Genomic DNA, 16,121 nt, shown 5'->3' with positions numbered 1-16,121 from the left:
ACATTCTTGTAAATATGTGTTGCATGCAGTCCTTAGGCGCATACTGTAGAAAAACTCGCCTCACTGCCAACCTATACATTTATTGGGTGCGTGCAAAAGCACTGCTTTTGGGTACTATGTGAAGTGATTTGAAGCGCCTGATAAAATGCCGGCTTTCTTTTTTAACCTCATATATGGAGTACTTCGCAGCATTCTTAAGTTATTGAGTCAAAAACGGGTGATATAAAAATATTTCCCTTGTATACATTTATTTGTGTCTGCCTGAGGAGAGGACAGGGCCTGCCCCGCGCGGTGCCTCCGCTTCTTTGCTCTGCCTCTCCCTTCTGTTGACCCGCTGCGGCCGCGAGAACACACAGAAAGAACTCCCGGGAAGTCATTGTGCCGTCTCTGAAAGGGCACGCGCCCGCCGTGCCAGGTGAGGTCACAAGCGCTCGCATTATTAAATAATGCCGTCGAGGTGACCCTCGGCAACAGAGCGTCCTTGGCAACCAGCCACTCGGCGGTGCAGCCTCCCGATCCCGCATTCCTGCTGCCAGCGACCGTCCCGGGTCAGTCTCCATGCCGGGCCAGAAGAAAGCCTACGGCATCTATGTCGTCCCGCGCCGCCTCTCGCTACCCAGCACCCCCGGTCACAGGATCCTCTTCACGGGTAAGAAGCCGGGTATGATGAGCTGACGAGGGCAGCATAGCAGCGGCCTTACTGGTCCCAGACTGTCCTGGGTCGGCTACCCCCCAGATGAGAGAGAGCCCCCATCACTACGGGGGGACATTCCTAGACACACAACACCTTCTCGCAGCTCATTTCATGCAACAACATATACACTAACTCGCAGAGGCACTCTCCATCACAAACTGAATATGTAGAAAAGCACGACCCCCTCCCCCCCCCCCCCCCCGTGTTCCGTATGGTTGCAGTCTCCGCCTTTATATAAGACCAGGAAAACATATGAACAATAAACGTTCTTTTTGCTAAAGGCCCCTTCACACTGACAGGGGCAAAACAAAGCGAGTGATTAACACATATTAACCCCTTGCCGGCTGCTCAGAAGTACTAACGCGCCTGTGTGTGTTGTGCAGCTCTCCTCTTTTACGTGTGGTTTGACAATACTTCTGTGTATGATGATCGCCAGAAAGAAAGCTTTGGGAGGCAGTACAGAGAGAGGGGCAGCTTATGCGCCTGAGTTAGGAGTACTAGAAATACATTTGGTAAAGGCAATGTGTCAAATTTGCTGACTGCTGTTGTAACCAAGGGTCATGGGCTCGTGTACCCCTCTGATAAACCCCGGGGTTAAGAGATTTGCACGAAGCATTCACAGGCGAGTGGTGTTTAAGTTGCATCACAATTGTTTCCTTGTTTTTTGTCTCGTTCTTCCCTGTCTTGGTACTATTTGTGCTCCTGATTTCGGCTCCTTACAGCTGAGATTTCCTCTGGATCTGCTGCTGGATGTCTTTGTCTGCCTTTTTCCTCCTACCCGGTGCCAGGGAGAGATTGCTGCCTTGCTATTTACTTCTACATTTAACTTTGTCTTCAATTAAGAACTACAATATTGTGATGGAGGTTTTATGCCCTTTGTGGCTTTTTTTCCTCCTAACTGGGGCCCTCTTTAGGACCCCCTTAGGAGGAGAATGACACCTTTCATATTAAATATTCAGTCCAAGGTGTCACCATGGCTACTGAGAGAAGTTGTCCTTTCCTAGGGCAATCACTAAAAAACTTTAACAGACCTTTTCAGAGTTCAGTTTTTGACAGCCCATTTATCCATTTTCATCTTCTTTTTCAAACAATTTAATTTCTTTCCTTGTGTGTGTGTACTGCGTGCCACACGGCCACTGATTCTAAACCAGATGGCTGTGTTGAATGGTATATTCCATAGTGTATCTTTGTTTTACAGTTCCAATTTACATTCATGACAATATTGTGAGAAGAAATTAAACCTGATACCTTGTCTGGCTTCAAAGAGTTTCAGAAAAGGTTGTAGGAATCAGTTTGAGCAGTAAAATGATATACTATGTCCATAACCTTCCTAGAAGGCTACCCAGTGAAATGTTTACTGAGCGGACATTTGAAATTATGTGGCACATAGGGTTTTCTCATTCCAAAATGGCCACCAAATTGCTTCTCAACGTGGTGGCCATATTGGAATTTTAACACAATACACTAAGCACAATTTCTTTCCAATATAGTTCCTTTCTGCTTTGTTTATTTATTTATTTATTTTATATTGCAAGCATATTTCTGACATGTTTAGGGTGTGTATTATACAAAAAGAGATGGCTATAATGTTTGAATTACCCTCAGCCACTGTTAATTAATAAGGCCACATCCCAGTCCATTGTTATTTGGCACAACATGCCACATCAGTTTGGACCCAGCCATTTGCAAATCGTTCTTGAGATTGCACCAATGGGAACAGTCCAGCTCAAACTGCCAGGTGAGGTACTCCCTGAACTGAAACACACATAACCCAGATGTGCAAAATAACAATGTACTGTGGTGTGGACCCGAATAATTACATCACTTTTTGCATACTTCAATGTGTTGCCCTAAATGGGCTGGATATGCCCAGACGAGGGTCTCAAGCTATACCTGGCTGATGACCCCTAATCAGGATGAAACAGGTCCTATGTTGCTGTGTTCTGGTTCAGGAGGATGTCACCTGGCAGTTTGGGATGGACTGTTTCCATTGGAGCAAGGTCAAGACGGAATTGCATATGGCTTGGTCCAAACTGTGGTGGCATGGTGTGCAAAATAACAATGTACTGGGATGCGTCCCGAGTAATTAACAGTGGCTGAAATTAATGAAAGCATTACATCCATAACTTTGTGTATGCTTCAGTATGTCAACCTAGTGTTATAGGAGCCAGGCTCTACCTGGCTGATAAGCCCTAATGTGAGCAAAATTAGCCATAAGTTGCTTGTGTTCCAGTTCAGGGAGGACAAGGCTTGGCAGTTCGGGCTGGACTGATCCCACTGAATCAGGGTTAAGATTAATTTGCATATCGCTGGGTCCAAACTGAGGTGGTATGGTGTGCAAAATAACAATGTACTTGGATGCAGCCCAGAGTAATTGCTAGTGGCTGAGGTTAATTCAAGCATTCTATACATCACTTTTTGTATCCTTCAATGTTGAGGTGGTCATTTTCTATTTTTGTATTTTATTATTTTACATATGCTTGCTGAATTAGGTTGTGTGTTTTATTATGGATGGTTGATGAGTGAATGCAAGAATGAGGCAGTTGGTGGATGAATAGATGCACAAGTGCAGGTAGGAGTTACAGAGTTCATTTATGATGAGTTTTAGAGTGTCTAAACTCACTTGTGACTGTAGAGACACTTTTAGGTGTAAGCCAGACCTAATGGTATCGGCAATGTTTAAGAAGACGGTGGCAGTGTGAGAGCAGAACAAATTGCACAATGTAGTTCTTTCGTATTTTGTTTCTTTAGCAAACTGTCTTGTTTTTTACTGCCTTTTTTGTCAAATGCGTTTTTGAATTTTTCTTCATATAAAGCCATGCTCTTGAGTGTTGAAAGTCATCCTTTTCTCTTGTTATGGAGTGGAGCAGGAGAATAAACAGCATGTTAATTACTCATAGGCTCCAACATCCTACCCACGCTTGATTGAAAGGCAGGACACTGAGCTATTCTTTGGGGCTTCAAGGTGTGGGAACAAAACCATACCCCAAAATTTAGACACCCCAAAAGTGTAAAATCCTTAAGAATTTACCTCATCCGGTTCTTTAACAGGTTGAATTGCACATCAATGTGCCCCCTTAAACATAAATAGGCAGATTAAAGCAGTTCAAATAAATAACAAGGTCCACTCATTTATTGAGTTCAAGATCTATAAAAGTTAAAGGGTTTTATTACAAAATTCAAAATTAACGATAAAGAGTCAAAGCTCTGAAAGTTCTCAGATGCAAAGATTTACAGAGTATGTACAAACCTGAAATTATTTGAAGTCTCACATGAGCAGCAAAATCAAAAGACAGCTGGACAGCATCCCTAGTAGCATAGGTAACTCCTCTGATTCACTCCCAAAACCGAGGGGTTCTTATACAACTTTCTTGTATAACAAATTAGAATAACTGTGATTTCATCATGGAGTGAGCAAAAGTATAACTTCTTTATCAAATCAGAACATGAGAAAAATACAAGTCATTACCTTAATATATAAGCACCATCCCATTTTTGAAAAACGTAAGCAACACCCTGTGTGCTAATTTCACCCGGAGATTTTCTAACTAATATGAAACATTTAAACAATGGAACTTTCTTTGAATGGATAGACTAGTAATCACAGTGAAAGGCAGCTGATTAAACCTTTATAACATTTCATATGATATAGAACAGGCAAACGGTCATCAAAAGTAATGTTATCCTAACATTGGAAATAAACTACTACATGTCAGGTTGATTGTGCTTTGTAGAGCCTGTGGGAGGAAAATGTGTGAAGGGGGGAAAGCAGGAATGAGTGACAGAGATGGCTTCCATCTTGTTCAAAATGGTGTTTTACATGAAAATGTGGCATAACTAAAACACATTAATAAACACATTTTCACTCATCATACAGAATGTGTTTCAATTGCAATAACATCAATTCAGTCTATACATGTATTCATGTACTAAAGAAAATATTGATCATCAATGTTAGTGTACAAAATAGAAACACAATTTAACAAATCACCCTCTGATTATTCTATAATCATCAAAATAATTAATACAACTTTAATCAGGAACTTATTCCATCTGCTTCACTTTTTGCTTCTTTCTGGAATTCTCCCCCACCATCTTTAACTGATTGCAGACCTGATCTTGACATTCTCCTTCTCGTAGTTTCTTTAACGATCTCCCTTTACCCTTGCATTTACAACTTTTATTTAAACAGTTGGAAATGTTTAGAAAAAGAAACAAAATAATAGCACAAATCATTATAATTATTTTTGGGGCTATATGAGGTGCTAAGTCCTCCCTTCCAAACTATCAATCCACTCACCAACCTTACTAAAACCCTCCCTATCTCACTAACCCAGGACCCTACAGCTTGCCATAGGCCATGCTCTTCAAAAGACTGAAGTTTGTAAGAAATATTAGTTAGCTATTAGTTCAGAATGTATTTGAGTTATTGCTCCCACTGTACCTAAACGAAGTCTATCCACTAATGTAGATAAATGTCTAATGTTCACATCATTCATTGCCAGGAAACCACCTGACCAAATTTTCGCTTCACTCTTCTCAAAGCAGCTGCATCATCCATTTAACTCATATGATAAACTCCAGAAAACACTAAAGGAAGCTAACAAGATCCAACCCTATTATGCGGCATTTTAAAATGAGCAGTCTTACCACAAAAATAATAAATTCCTCTCCAAATTTGTTCTCCACCAATCAAATAATCACTACTCGAAACATAATTTCTTTCACACACACTCGCTCCCACGTATTCAGCCATGCCACTCTTAAGAGGTTCATAATGCACTATACACATTTCACCTTTTCTTTCTTGCTCCATTATCAAAGTATGATGCTGATTCAACAATTTAAATTCTTCCTCTTCCTTGATTTGTTCCCTTACAACTTTTTCATCACATCAGTTTCTCACAATCTTCACTCTTCTCTCATTGTATCTCTAATAAATTCATGGTCTTCTTCACTAAAACAACACAGATACCCCCTTATAATAGTTTTAGTTTCAGGCCTAATTTGTGCAAACATTAAAAAAAATTACCATACTTAATACCATTAGATTCTCCATTCCTCAAAATATGCAAATCCTAGAGTGATACACTGAAATGAGACAAGTAAGAAGAGAAAAATTCCTTATTGCTAAACATGCTAACAAAAACTGCACATGATAGACCAAATGAAATAGGAAGTACGCAACGCCCTCCCCTACAGAAAAAGGAAGGAAAGTGCAAATGGAGCAATTATGAACCTTTATGATGTCCAAATACTCTTGTACCATTTTAGTATAAAATTTATCTTGAAATTCATCAACCAAACCTTTCCTAGATTCCCAAATGTTATGTTTCATTTCATTATGTACTGTAATTAATTCAACTCTTTAGAAAACATGTCCTACCAGAGATAGTAAGCACAACAACAGGCTAACTGAGATTGGTAATATTGTTATAAAACAAATGCATCACTAATTTTACAGCATCTGCTGTACTCCATTTTATACTACAACAAAACAAATTGAATGGCGAGGCTCAAAATAATAAAAAAAATGTTCTTTCAAACAAGTAACAGAGTTTTCCATTTCCTCCCATTCCTTTCAAAACAAGAATCAACACAAAAATAATTTCAATCAACTGTTTTTTCCAAAAAGTCTTTCAGTTCATACTCTCAACAAGGTTTCTATCATTTAATTCACTTGAAAATGTTGAATCCTTACAGTCTTTAAAACCTTCAAGGTGGCTCTTCCTCTTCTTCTTCTGATTGACTTTCAAATTGACTTTCAAAGCTGTCCTGGCAACAATTTACTGGTAGGCAGATCTCTGATTCTTCTTCATCTTATACTTTAGCTAGATATACCCATTCTGCTGTATTGCAAAATCTCAGTGAATGAGGAAACTGATTGCAAAACCTTTCTAAATTAATTTACACAGAACTGACCCTTTTCTGCTCAACGTAAATCGGAACGAAATCAGCAAATTTAAGCAAACAGTTTCACCATCAGTAGAAACACACAAGAAGAGCATCACCCTTTCGGTACCATTTTTAGACCACGATTTACTCTGCGCGGACCCTGTCCAGTGTCAATCCACCCTAGCTAATGCACTCACTCCTGTACCTAAGAAGCAAAGTTCACCAAACCAAATTAAACACACACTGTGAAAGACTTGTTATTTCATAAACCCCTGTCTATGAACGTGCGGCACCTCGCACTACACACTCCACTATGCAGACGAGTAAAACTATAATATCTCAAGAAGATGGATTTTGAAGAATCTGATAACCAAACCAACTGGTAGTTAACAAATTCTTTATAAAGGAAATTCACAAATAAGAATAATACATCAGCACAACAGTCATCAAACCACCAATAGACCCCAGAATCAGTATTTCATTACCAAACGCATCGCATACAGCATAAACGTCCATCTCTCAAACTCGAACCTCAGCAACACATTACACACATCTCACAAGACTCATAATTCACAAAGACATATTGCCCTGGTCATACTTATGCTCCAAATTGTTCGGAAACATCACTGCAAATCACACTTCGCAGGTAAATCTCGACACCAGGAATTCCACCTGAAAAGCCACTATCTCCCAGGACTGGGCATGTTACCAGGATTTGTAGGAGCAAAACCATACCCCAAAATTTTGGTAGGTACCTCATTAGGTTCTCCCATAGGTTGAATTGCATGTCAAGACATCCCTTTAAACATCAATTACCAGAACCATGTACTGAGGTCAGAGTGATCAACTGATTAACTGACAGGTTATTTTCAAGAAGAGTTACCAGAGTCTGAGAGCATGCACTTGCAGTGCCTGGTCTATGTTTCAGAAAGGGTAGAGCCACTGGAGACAGTAAATTCTTCATGCCCAAGCTGTCATGTAAAAATCTCACAGGAGTCGGAGTAATCTTGTCTTGGTATTTAGGCTGCTCTCTGGAGATGTCACAAGAGCAGAAGTAAGAACTTTCTTAGAGAGACGGCTGTTTTCAAAAATGGTGACCGGCTTAGGAATGGGTACTTTCTGGGTACATAGCTTGACAATGGGTGGAGTATCTTGTGAAATAACAAAGAGCGACTACTTCAGAACACACAGGTCTGAAACAAATAATGATGCAGGAGTTTCTTCTCTGATGGAATCAATGCTCTCTTGAAGAATAGATGGCACAGGTAAATCAAAGTTTTGAACAGCCATTTCTGCTGCTAACAAGGCTTGCAGAAATTCATTTTCATTCGGAAGGTCACTGGCTGCCATCAGGGGAGGATCAGGGTTACAGATGGAATGAAAATCTAATATAGAAGGATCAGCCAACCACCGGGAAAATATTCAGCATGTAAAAGTCTGTTTTGGTCCATAAATGAATTTCTAGAGTCACAGGACTTTCAGATAGGCTGTAAGGAACTGCGCTGCTGGGGCAATGGATGTCTGCCTACTTACACAGGCTTTCTGGATCTAATGCTAAACATTGTAACAAGAACTGAATGGGCGGGCTTTGCAATCTGTTGAGAAGAGCTTTGCAATCTGCCAGGGGACTAGCAGGGAACTAGCAGAGTGACCGGTCAGCAGACTAGCTGTGTGAGACTGGGACAAGACTGGATACTAGGTTTGTGTGTGGTCTCTGAAGGGAATACACGCAACATAGTTCTAGGAGGCTTGAAGGGAAGCAGAGCAGAAGCAGAGGACTGAAGCAGGTTAGAAACAGGCTGTGACTAGAGCACTAGAAGTCTGGGCAAACACAAGAACATACAACAGTAATATAATTAGGGCTCCCGGTTTTATGGTATTTATTTTTTTAACGTTTCCCATCTGTATTTATCCATATTTATTTTTTGGCCATCTTATTGGTATTTATCCATATTTATTTTGTGTTTTGAGAATAAATTAAGTCGTAAAATGGTATATTTCCACATTTATTTAACTGATAAACATGCATGCATACTTTGATGCCTGCAGCGTTTTAGAAAATTAAGCAGTCAAATATAGCAAAACACTACACCCACAGGTAAATATTACCATTATATACTAATATATGTTAACATAATGCTATATTTAAGGAAATATCATCCTGTTTTTTAACTTCCAATGCTGTCCAGCTGTGAAGCTGTTGGCCTGAAATTCATGGAGGACAGCATGGAGAGTCACTCACAAGAAGCACAAGTTTCTGAACTTTTCTGGTTTAAAAAATAAATACAGGCAGGAAACATGTTGTTTTCTGTCTGTATTTATCTTTAAAAAAAGAGTAAAAACTGAAAAGTGGGAGCCTTAAATATAATCAGGGAAACAATAGGCAACTATCATAAATGATAGTTTGTCTGCTCCTCTGCAGTGATCTCTCTGGGAGATGAAAAGATCTTCTACGAAAGCAAGGAGCAGATTAATCTCACAGAGTTCCAGTAAACACCCAGCAGGTGCTATGGAGAACGTGCACAGGGTGGTTCTCTCTGCCAAAGGAACAATCCTGTGAATCCAACTAGCACCCTTGGAAGCAATGAACATCTAGATAACAATACAAGACTGAACAGCAGGGAACACCACAAGAAACACCAAACAGAAACTGGGCTCAGACAAAGCAGGACTGGAAATCAGGGTCAGGAACAGAGCTGGAATTCTGAGGACAAGGCAAGTAAAGTACTGCACTCAAACAAGACAATATAGAAATATGCAAACAAACAGAAACACGGAATACAAGGGCAAGGAGTCTGCATATAATAGGGCAGATCAAGAAGAGTGCAGACAGGAGACTATGAACTATGGCTAACACAGGAACAGAGATGCAGGAAAACTAGGGACTAAAACAAGAGACTATGAACTAATGGTTTTAATTAACTACATGCAATAAAATTATTATTATTCTTTAAAAAAAAAAAAAGACTCTGAACTATGGCTAACACAGAAACAGAGATGCAGGACAATTAGAGACAGAAACACATACTAAATATAGCCAAGAGACAGGAAAATAGGTACAGTGAAAAAGGAAAGAGAATCAAAGGACAAGCCTGTAGTAACAGCAGCAGGGACACAGAGCACAAGGAGATACAACATGAGTCAGCTGCAAAGCCGGCGCACTCTGTGCTCACAGGGCTGAAATAGCTGGAGAGATCAGGGGAGGAGCACAGGTGCAGGGAGAGAGCCAGGTGCAAGGAATTAACCATGTGCAGGGAATCAGGGAACCACCAATGAAGGGAAGGCTGAAGTGATGCTATTGGAAGGAAAACCAAAGAAACTAGGAGACACAAGACAGGGACTAGGAAACCTGCAATGGAGTGTGTGTCAGAGCAAACATAGAAATGGCTCCAGAATACAGACATAAAGAGTTCCAAATAACCGTTGGATCCAGGAACAAATGTAGCAAACAAGAAACCACCACCAGAACGTAATCTAGGAAGGGTCTGAAGACAGAGGGAGCTACAAGGACCATGATGCACCAGGACAATAGAGTTGAAGCCAGGACTGCAATACAAAGTGTATCTGGCAAGGCAAGGTGTAGAAGTGTATAACATCCTATTTAGAGATAAAAGTAGGAGTCCAGAGTGCCTTCGGGCATGCCGCCTAGTGGCAGGTGCTGCGGCAACAAATGATGGACGGAATGCTGAATCAATCAATCATTCATCCCCAGTCAAGAGATCTGTGTTAAATCTATTGCTATTTTGATCACTACATCATCCCAGTTTGGACCCATCCATAAGCAAATGATTCTTGACCCTGCTCCTCATGGGAACGGTCCAGCCTGAACTGTCAAGCCAGGTCCTCTCTGGACTGGAAACAAGCATTCTTCAAAAACATAAAGCATCAGCCAAGCAGTTATTACAGTCAAGAATATAAATGAAATCATACTTTTAAAAAATGCCTATCTAGCTTGTTGATTATTTCGAAATGTAAGATTTTACAGATACTGAAAATTAGATGATCTATTCTGATTCAAACTTTCTCAGAATAATTCTATTCAGAATCTGGCAAAACATGGGATGAGTAAAAATAGGATATTCCAGTACATCATTGTCTTGCCTTTGTAACAAAACTACCTAAACGACTCTCTCAGAGATATCTATTCCCAAAACAAACTTCTAAGAAGTATCAACTTGGCCTACCTTTTGTATATAAATAAACATTTACTTGAAAGTTTTAAAGTATCTTCAACTTGAGCTTCCCAGCAAAAGGCGTTTTTTGTATTTTCCTTTTTTAAACCACAAGTTTAGTCACTCATTATCTCTGCAAAATCCGCATGAAATTGACAATACAAAATTTCCAAATCCACTGAAACTTTGGGCCTGATTTAAATTTTGTTGGGTGACACGCAGTCAGCCAGTTAAAAACCTCTGCAACCCTGGTGGCCTACCGCCTACCCTAGTTAGACATCTCCACCTGCCTGACGGAGATCTCTGTGCCTTCAGAGGAGGAACCACCACTGTAGTGACTCTGAAGAAATTGAATGTTTGCTATGTGGCTGCCATGTTTCATAGATGTTTAATGTAGCCGCTTAGCAAACTTATTTCATTTACAAAAACAAATTCCCAAAGTGTGAGTTTTTTTCTCTCTAAAATAAACAAAAACTAATGACCTTAAAACCCTGAGAGTTTTTTCCTCAGGGGTGTGGAGGTAATTTTCCTCTTTAGGATCACAGGCTCTTTCTGGTGGACCTGAAGAGAAAGTAAAGTACATCAGACTTGTCTAATCTAAATATGGCTGATGGTCTGATATACTTACACCGAAGACCTCAAGTCTGTTAGTCCGTTGGTGTAAAGTTTCTGCCTGCTTGCCAAATAGTGTATCTGCCAGAGTCTGCCTGGCTCTAAATAGAGTAGGTGGACTATCTGGTAGATTGGATAGTCTGCCACAGAGAGTGTACCTTGTCCGACAAACACTGAATCAGTGGCTCCGACAAACCCTAAATCAGTCCCTTTGAGTCACAGTAGTAGGTGAAGGCCATTCTGATAGAGCCCAAAATCACCTTTTTTGGATTCATAGAAAGGCCAGCGGTGTTCAACCTAAATCTAACATACTCCACCTCATCCTTTGTGAATTCCCACCTCTAAGATTTACCAAACAAATAATTTTGTTGATGTCTGGTTAATACCTAGTTGCATTTTCTTGATGATCCATAAGACTTTTAGAAAAATCAGGCTATCATACAGATAGAGCAATGCAAACTGATCAAGACAACAGAAAGGTTTAATCCATAACACGCTGAAAAAATGGCTGGGGCAGTGTACAATGCAAATTGCACAATATTCAGAATGCCCAAATGTACTGTTCATATCCATTCTCATCTCCTCATCCTTTTTATATGTAAAAGATGATATGCATCTTGCAAATAAAGTTTAGTAAAAACTCTTGCTCTTTCAATTGACTCCAAAATAGCCTTCATACGAGGCAAAGGATTTCAATCCTGGACCATAACTTAATTTTCTTCTCTGTAATCAACGCAAGGACAGAGATCTTTCTTGGACATAAAAAGCAAAGGTACTGCAGCTGACGAAGGAGATGGCACAATCAACTCATATTGAAAATTCTCTTGTAAATAAGACTTTTGTATGTCTTTCTCTTTTTCCCTTTTGGAGCAAATATGTTCAAAAGGAAGAATAGTGCTGGATTCAGTTTGAGTGGTGTAATCATATTCCCCAAGAGGAGGAAGTGCGCAAACCTCAGGCGTGGCAGAAACTGGAGAAGTGATTGTGGAACAACCCTCCAGGTGACTGTGACCCTTGCATAGTCAGCAAGATTTAAGATGTACAGATGCACAGGAATTCACTGCAGCAACACGGGTCCTGACTGTGCAATACACGCACTCTTCCTCTCTCTGTGAACAATATTCTGTAATCCATCAGCACATATAAGATTCTTAGTGCAATTCCAGATGCCCTGACAGAGGGGAAGGTGAACCTACCATCTCATACTTTCCATCAGCTCTCAATAGAAATATACCAAGGAGCACACCCAATTAGATGTACCGCTAGGTAAACCAGTCAAATATAGACCATCAATGGATTCTGAAGATATTTTAGCTAAATTAAAAGAGTGTATTTCCTGACATCTCTGCTTCGAAATTCAAAGCCAAAGCCCCTAGTCCTGTGCCTCACTCTTAACTGGCAGAGGAAAGCGTACTACACTTTTCAATCTTTTGGTTTCCAAATGCCTGACATCATATCAACCATTTCAATCGAGTGCGTAAGCACCACAGGGGTCAAATTTGCTTTAAAGGCTGTCAATAAAGGCCTATCTCAATGTCTCCCAAAAACTAAGTTAAATTGTATTCACTATTTATGGCTGCTGCAGCACTAGTTGACACCATTCTCCAATGCATAGCTTTCCAAAAGGTCCTTAATAAAAGGAATAACCAAGTACTTGTACACATTTACGACTCTAAATGATTCCTACCCCAAACTCTATGTTTAATTTGCCGGAATCCTCTCAAAGCTTACAAATTGTATATGGCGCATATTGACCGTATGTTCTTTGGTAAGGCAGTCTGAAACTGCGAATTAACGTTACAAGATGTGAATAGAATCAACTGGAATTGTCTCCAAATAACAATACATTTACATTAATATCCATTCAAAATGTTTTGCTAGCGGGCAGAGCTTGGCTTCAGTCATGATGGCTGTCCTGTGACAGTGCTCTGCAGCGCAGCTACCCTGGAGCCTGGATGTTTGTGCATGGTGATGCTTTTATTGATAGCGGATTGCAGGTTTCAGCTGCAGATGCAAAGAGGAACATACAAACCTGCTGTGGACTTCCTCTTTCTTCTAAGAGGAGTGCAGCTACCTAACATCACGTGACCACTGTGGTGTAGCCCAGTGTCTGTAGGCACTGATCAACCAGCCAGCGGCCTGAATTTCTCCATTCGTGGTCCACTATCTTTCCCTGTGGGGTGGTGACTATGATCGGGAAAGGGCCTGCCAGGCCTTTGCTGTGAAAAGTTGCTCCTTGGTTCTCCTAAAGAGGCAGGCTGCTGCCCTGGGGCTGCATTTTGAAGTTTGAAGTGTGTGGCTGCCATATTCCACAAATGGTGACTCCTGATTCTGGTGAGCTACTAAATGGTTGCTCTGCAAGAGGATGCCTTCAATGCAGATTTGACACATATTTGGATGTGAGATAGGCACCACTGCTTTATGGTGTCTCTACTCCTAATGCACACAAGTGAACTTGATGTGTGACTTTTCCTCCCTGTCTAGATTACTCCTTAGAATACCAATGCCTTTTGGCCCATCTGGCACCTTCTACCCTTCAGTTTGCCCGCAAAACAACACAAAGTGTCTTTTGATTTTTGATTGACACCTAATACACAGCTCCTCAGACTTTTCCAATGAAACCAATGCAAAGAGGCACTGTTTTTTGGCATTAAAAACGTGCCTGTGTAAATTGGGTATTATGGGCCCGATTCACAGAACTAACTTAAGACAAAATCCTAAACTTACTACTATTTACTCATTTTGGTATTCACAGAAGGCACTTACTAATTTTGGTATTCACAGAAGGCACTTACTCATTGATTAGTAAGGGCCTTCTGTGAATACCAAAATGAGTAAGTGCCTTCTGTGAATACCAAAATGAGTAACTGCCTTCTGTGAATACCAAAATGGTAGTAAGTTTAGGATTTTGTCTTAAGTTAGTTCTGTGAATCGGGCCCCAAGTTTGGCCTACCGGTCTGAGCTATTATGTTAATAACGGTGCATGACAAAACAGGGAAATACAACAAACCAAAGAATCTAGAGAACTACCTGAACTATTTGGAAACCTCTGCCATAGACACGATTCCACCTGACTGTGGAGAGAAGGAACTGGATCTACTACACTCCCCTCAGGATCGACATTGGGGATCTCAACAGGGTTCAGGAGGGCCACTTTATTGTCACTCCGAACACGACACCCTAAACAGAATCATAGATAAGTTGTACATTAACGTAATTTTGTCAGAATCAACTGTCAAGGCTTCACCAGAAGTGCATGGTGAACCCACTTGACCACTGCGACTACTTGACCGGGCTCATTCCTTGGAGATATGCAAGAATTTATGGTCTCTTTTTACTTCCTTGAGTTGTATTGTTCATTTCCTTTTGGTTTTCACCATTGTCCTGCAATTCTAATGTATTTATGTATTTATCGCAGGGGATACTGTTTGCCTTACTGTATGACAGTGATTGGTCCCACTATTGCTTGTTTTTCCTGTAAAGCTCTTTGCTTGTGATATATCCTCATTGTCCTTTGTATCCAGCCAGGGAATGCCATGGGTTGCTTCATAATTTTCTGATGTACACCATAATGATGCTTTGAGGATTTCTGGTAAGTGGTGGATACATCTTTGGAGTTTAGTCTTAGTTCTTTATGCCCATCCACTTCCCCTCACTTTCTACCTTTAATAGGAATCTACAGTTATAGGCAAACTACTTATCCGCTTCCAGGGAACAATTATTTTTGATCCGATTTGTTACTATATAGTAGACACATTTATCTGCCAGTGGTCTGTCATTTTGTCTGCTGGGAGCTAGTCGCCTATTCCTAATGTTTGGGGATGGCCTCCTTCTAAAAAAACCCTTATACATTTTGTCTCTGAATGTGAATGGTCTTTACCGCTTCATAAAATGGAAGAACATTTTTCATTCTTTACAAATGAAAAAAGCTGACATTTTGTTACTCCAGGCAATGTACCTGTCTGCCCTCAAATGCTCTAAGCTAAATCGAGATTGGTTGGGTTGAGGTTCTGTTATTAGCAACACCTCAGAGATTGACACAAAATGCTCCCTCCACCACTTGTAGTTGCTCCAAGAGCTGTGGTGTAGTTATTCTCACTAACTGCTTGGTCCCCAACAAGGTTTTATGAAGTTGGTCTGAAATTGAGGGATGTTATGTGTTCGTCAAGCTAACCTTTATGAAGATGCAGTCATGTTGGGCTCAATGTACATGCCCAATCAGGCTACAGCTTTTATGCATTTTATCTAGGCTCTTGCTTGGATTTGGCGTGGTTAAAACCATAATTGGACTTGCCTGCTGGACAAGTTGAATGGCTATCACAGAGCTACAACTTGTCTAACACTTGAGACATGCAATGATGCATCCAACCTTTCTCGCCGGCGTTCACGGTATGTCATCCTGGCTGGATCACTTCCCAGTGCGAGGTGCTTGGGTGTGAGATTATTGATGGTGGGATGATGGACCATGCTCTAATCCTACTCTCAGGGACTCTGGCATAAAAGGGAATTTCATACAGGGCACTGGTTGCTTAAAGTATCTTGATGGGTCACATCCAAAATTACCTCCCCATCAATTCTGACTCCACCCCTTGGGCACAGATACTTTGGGCTGCTGTGAAGGCCACGTGGAGGGGCAGTCTGATGAGGGATATTGTGTAAATGATAGCTGGGAGTAAGCGTTTCCACATAGAGTGGGCAATGATCTAATGATTCTGTGTAATGAATCCCCAAAACTGACCCTGAAACAT

At 40.7% G+C, this 16,121-nt stretch overlaps 1 protein-coding gene across 1 annotated transcript in view; it reads left to right on the top strand.

Moving 5' to 3' along the window:
* Nucleotides 1-400: 400 nt before the first annotated feature.
* SPMIP2 (sperm microtubule inner protein 2) overlaps nucleotides 401-16,121 on the top strand; it is a 409,864-nt gene continuing 394,143 nt past the window's right edge. Inside the window, exon 1 of the mRNA XM_085641738.1 lies at nucleotides 401-649. Within this exon, the coding sequence (XP_085497864.1) occupies nucleotides 559-649 (91 nt within the window). The 5' untranslated portion in view covers nucleotides 401-558. The remainder of the gene's footprint in view (nucleotides 650-16,121) is intronic.

This window comes from Triturus cristatus, chromosome 2_2, assembly GCF_964204655.1.
Source record: "Triturus cristatus chromosome 2_2, aTriCri1.1, whole genome shotgun sequence".
Classification (NCBI taxonomy): domain Eukaryota; kingdom Metazoa; phylum Chordata; class Amphibia; order Caudata; family Salamandridae; genus Triturus; species Triturus cristatus.
Note: the sequence above shows the minus strand (reverse complement) of the source record. Positions and strands in the feature narration are given on the sequence as shown.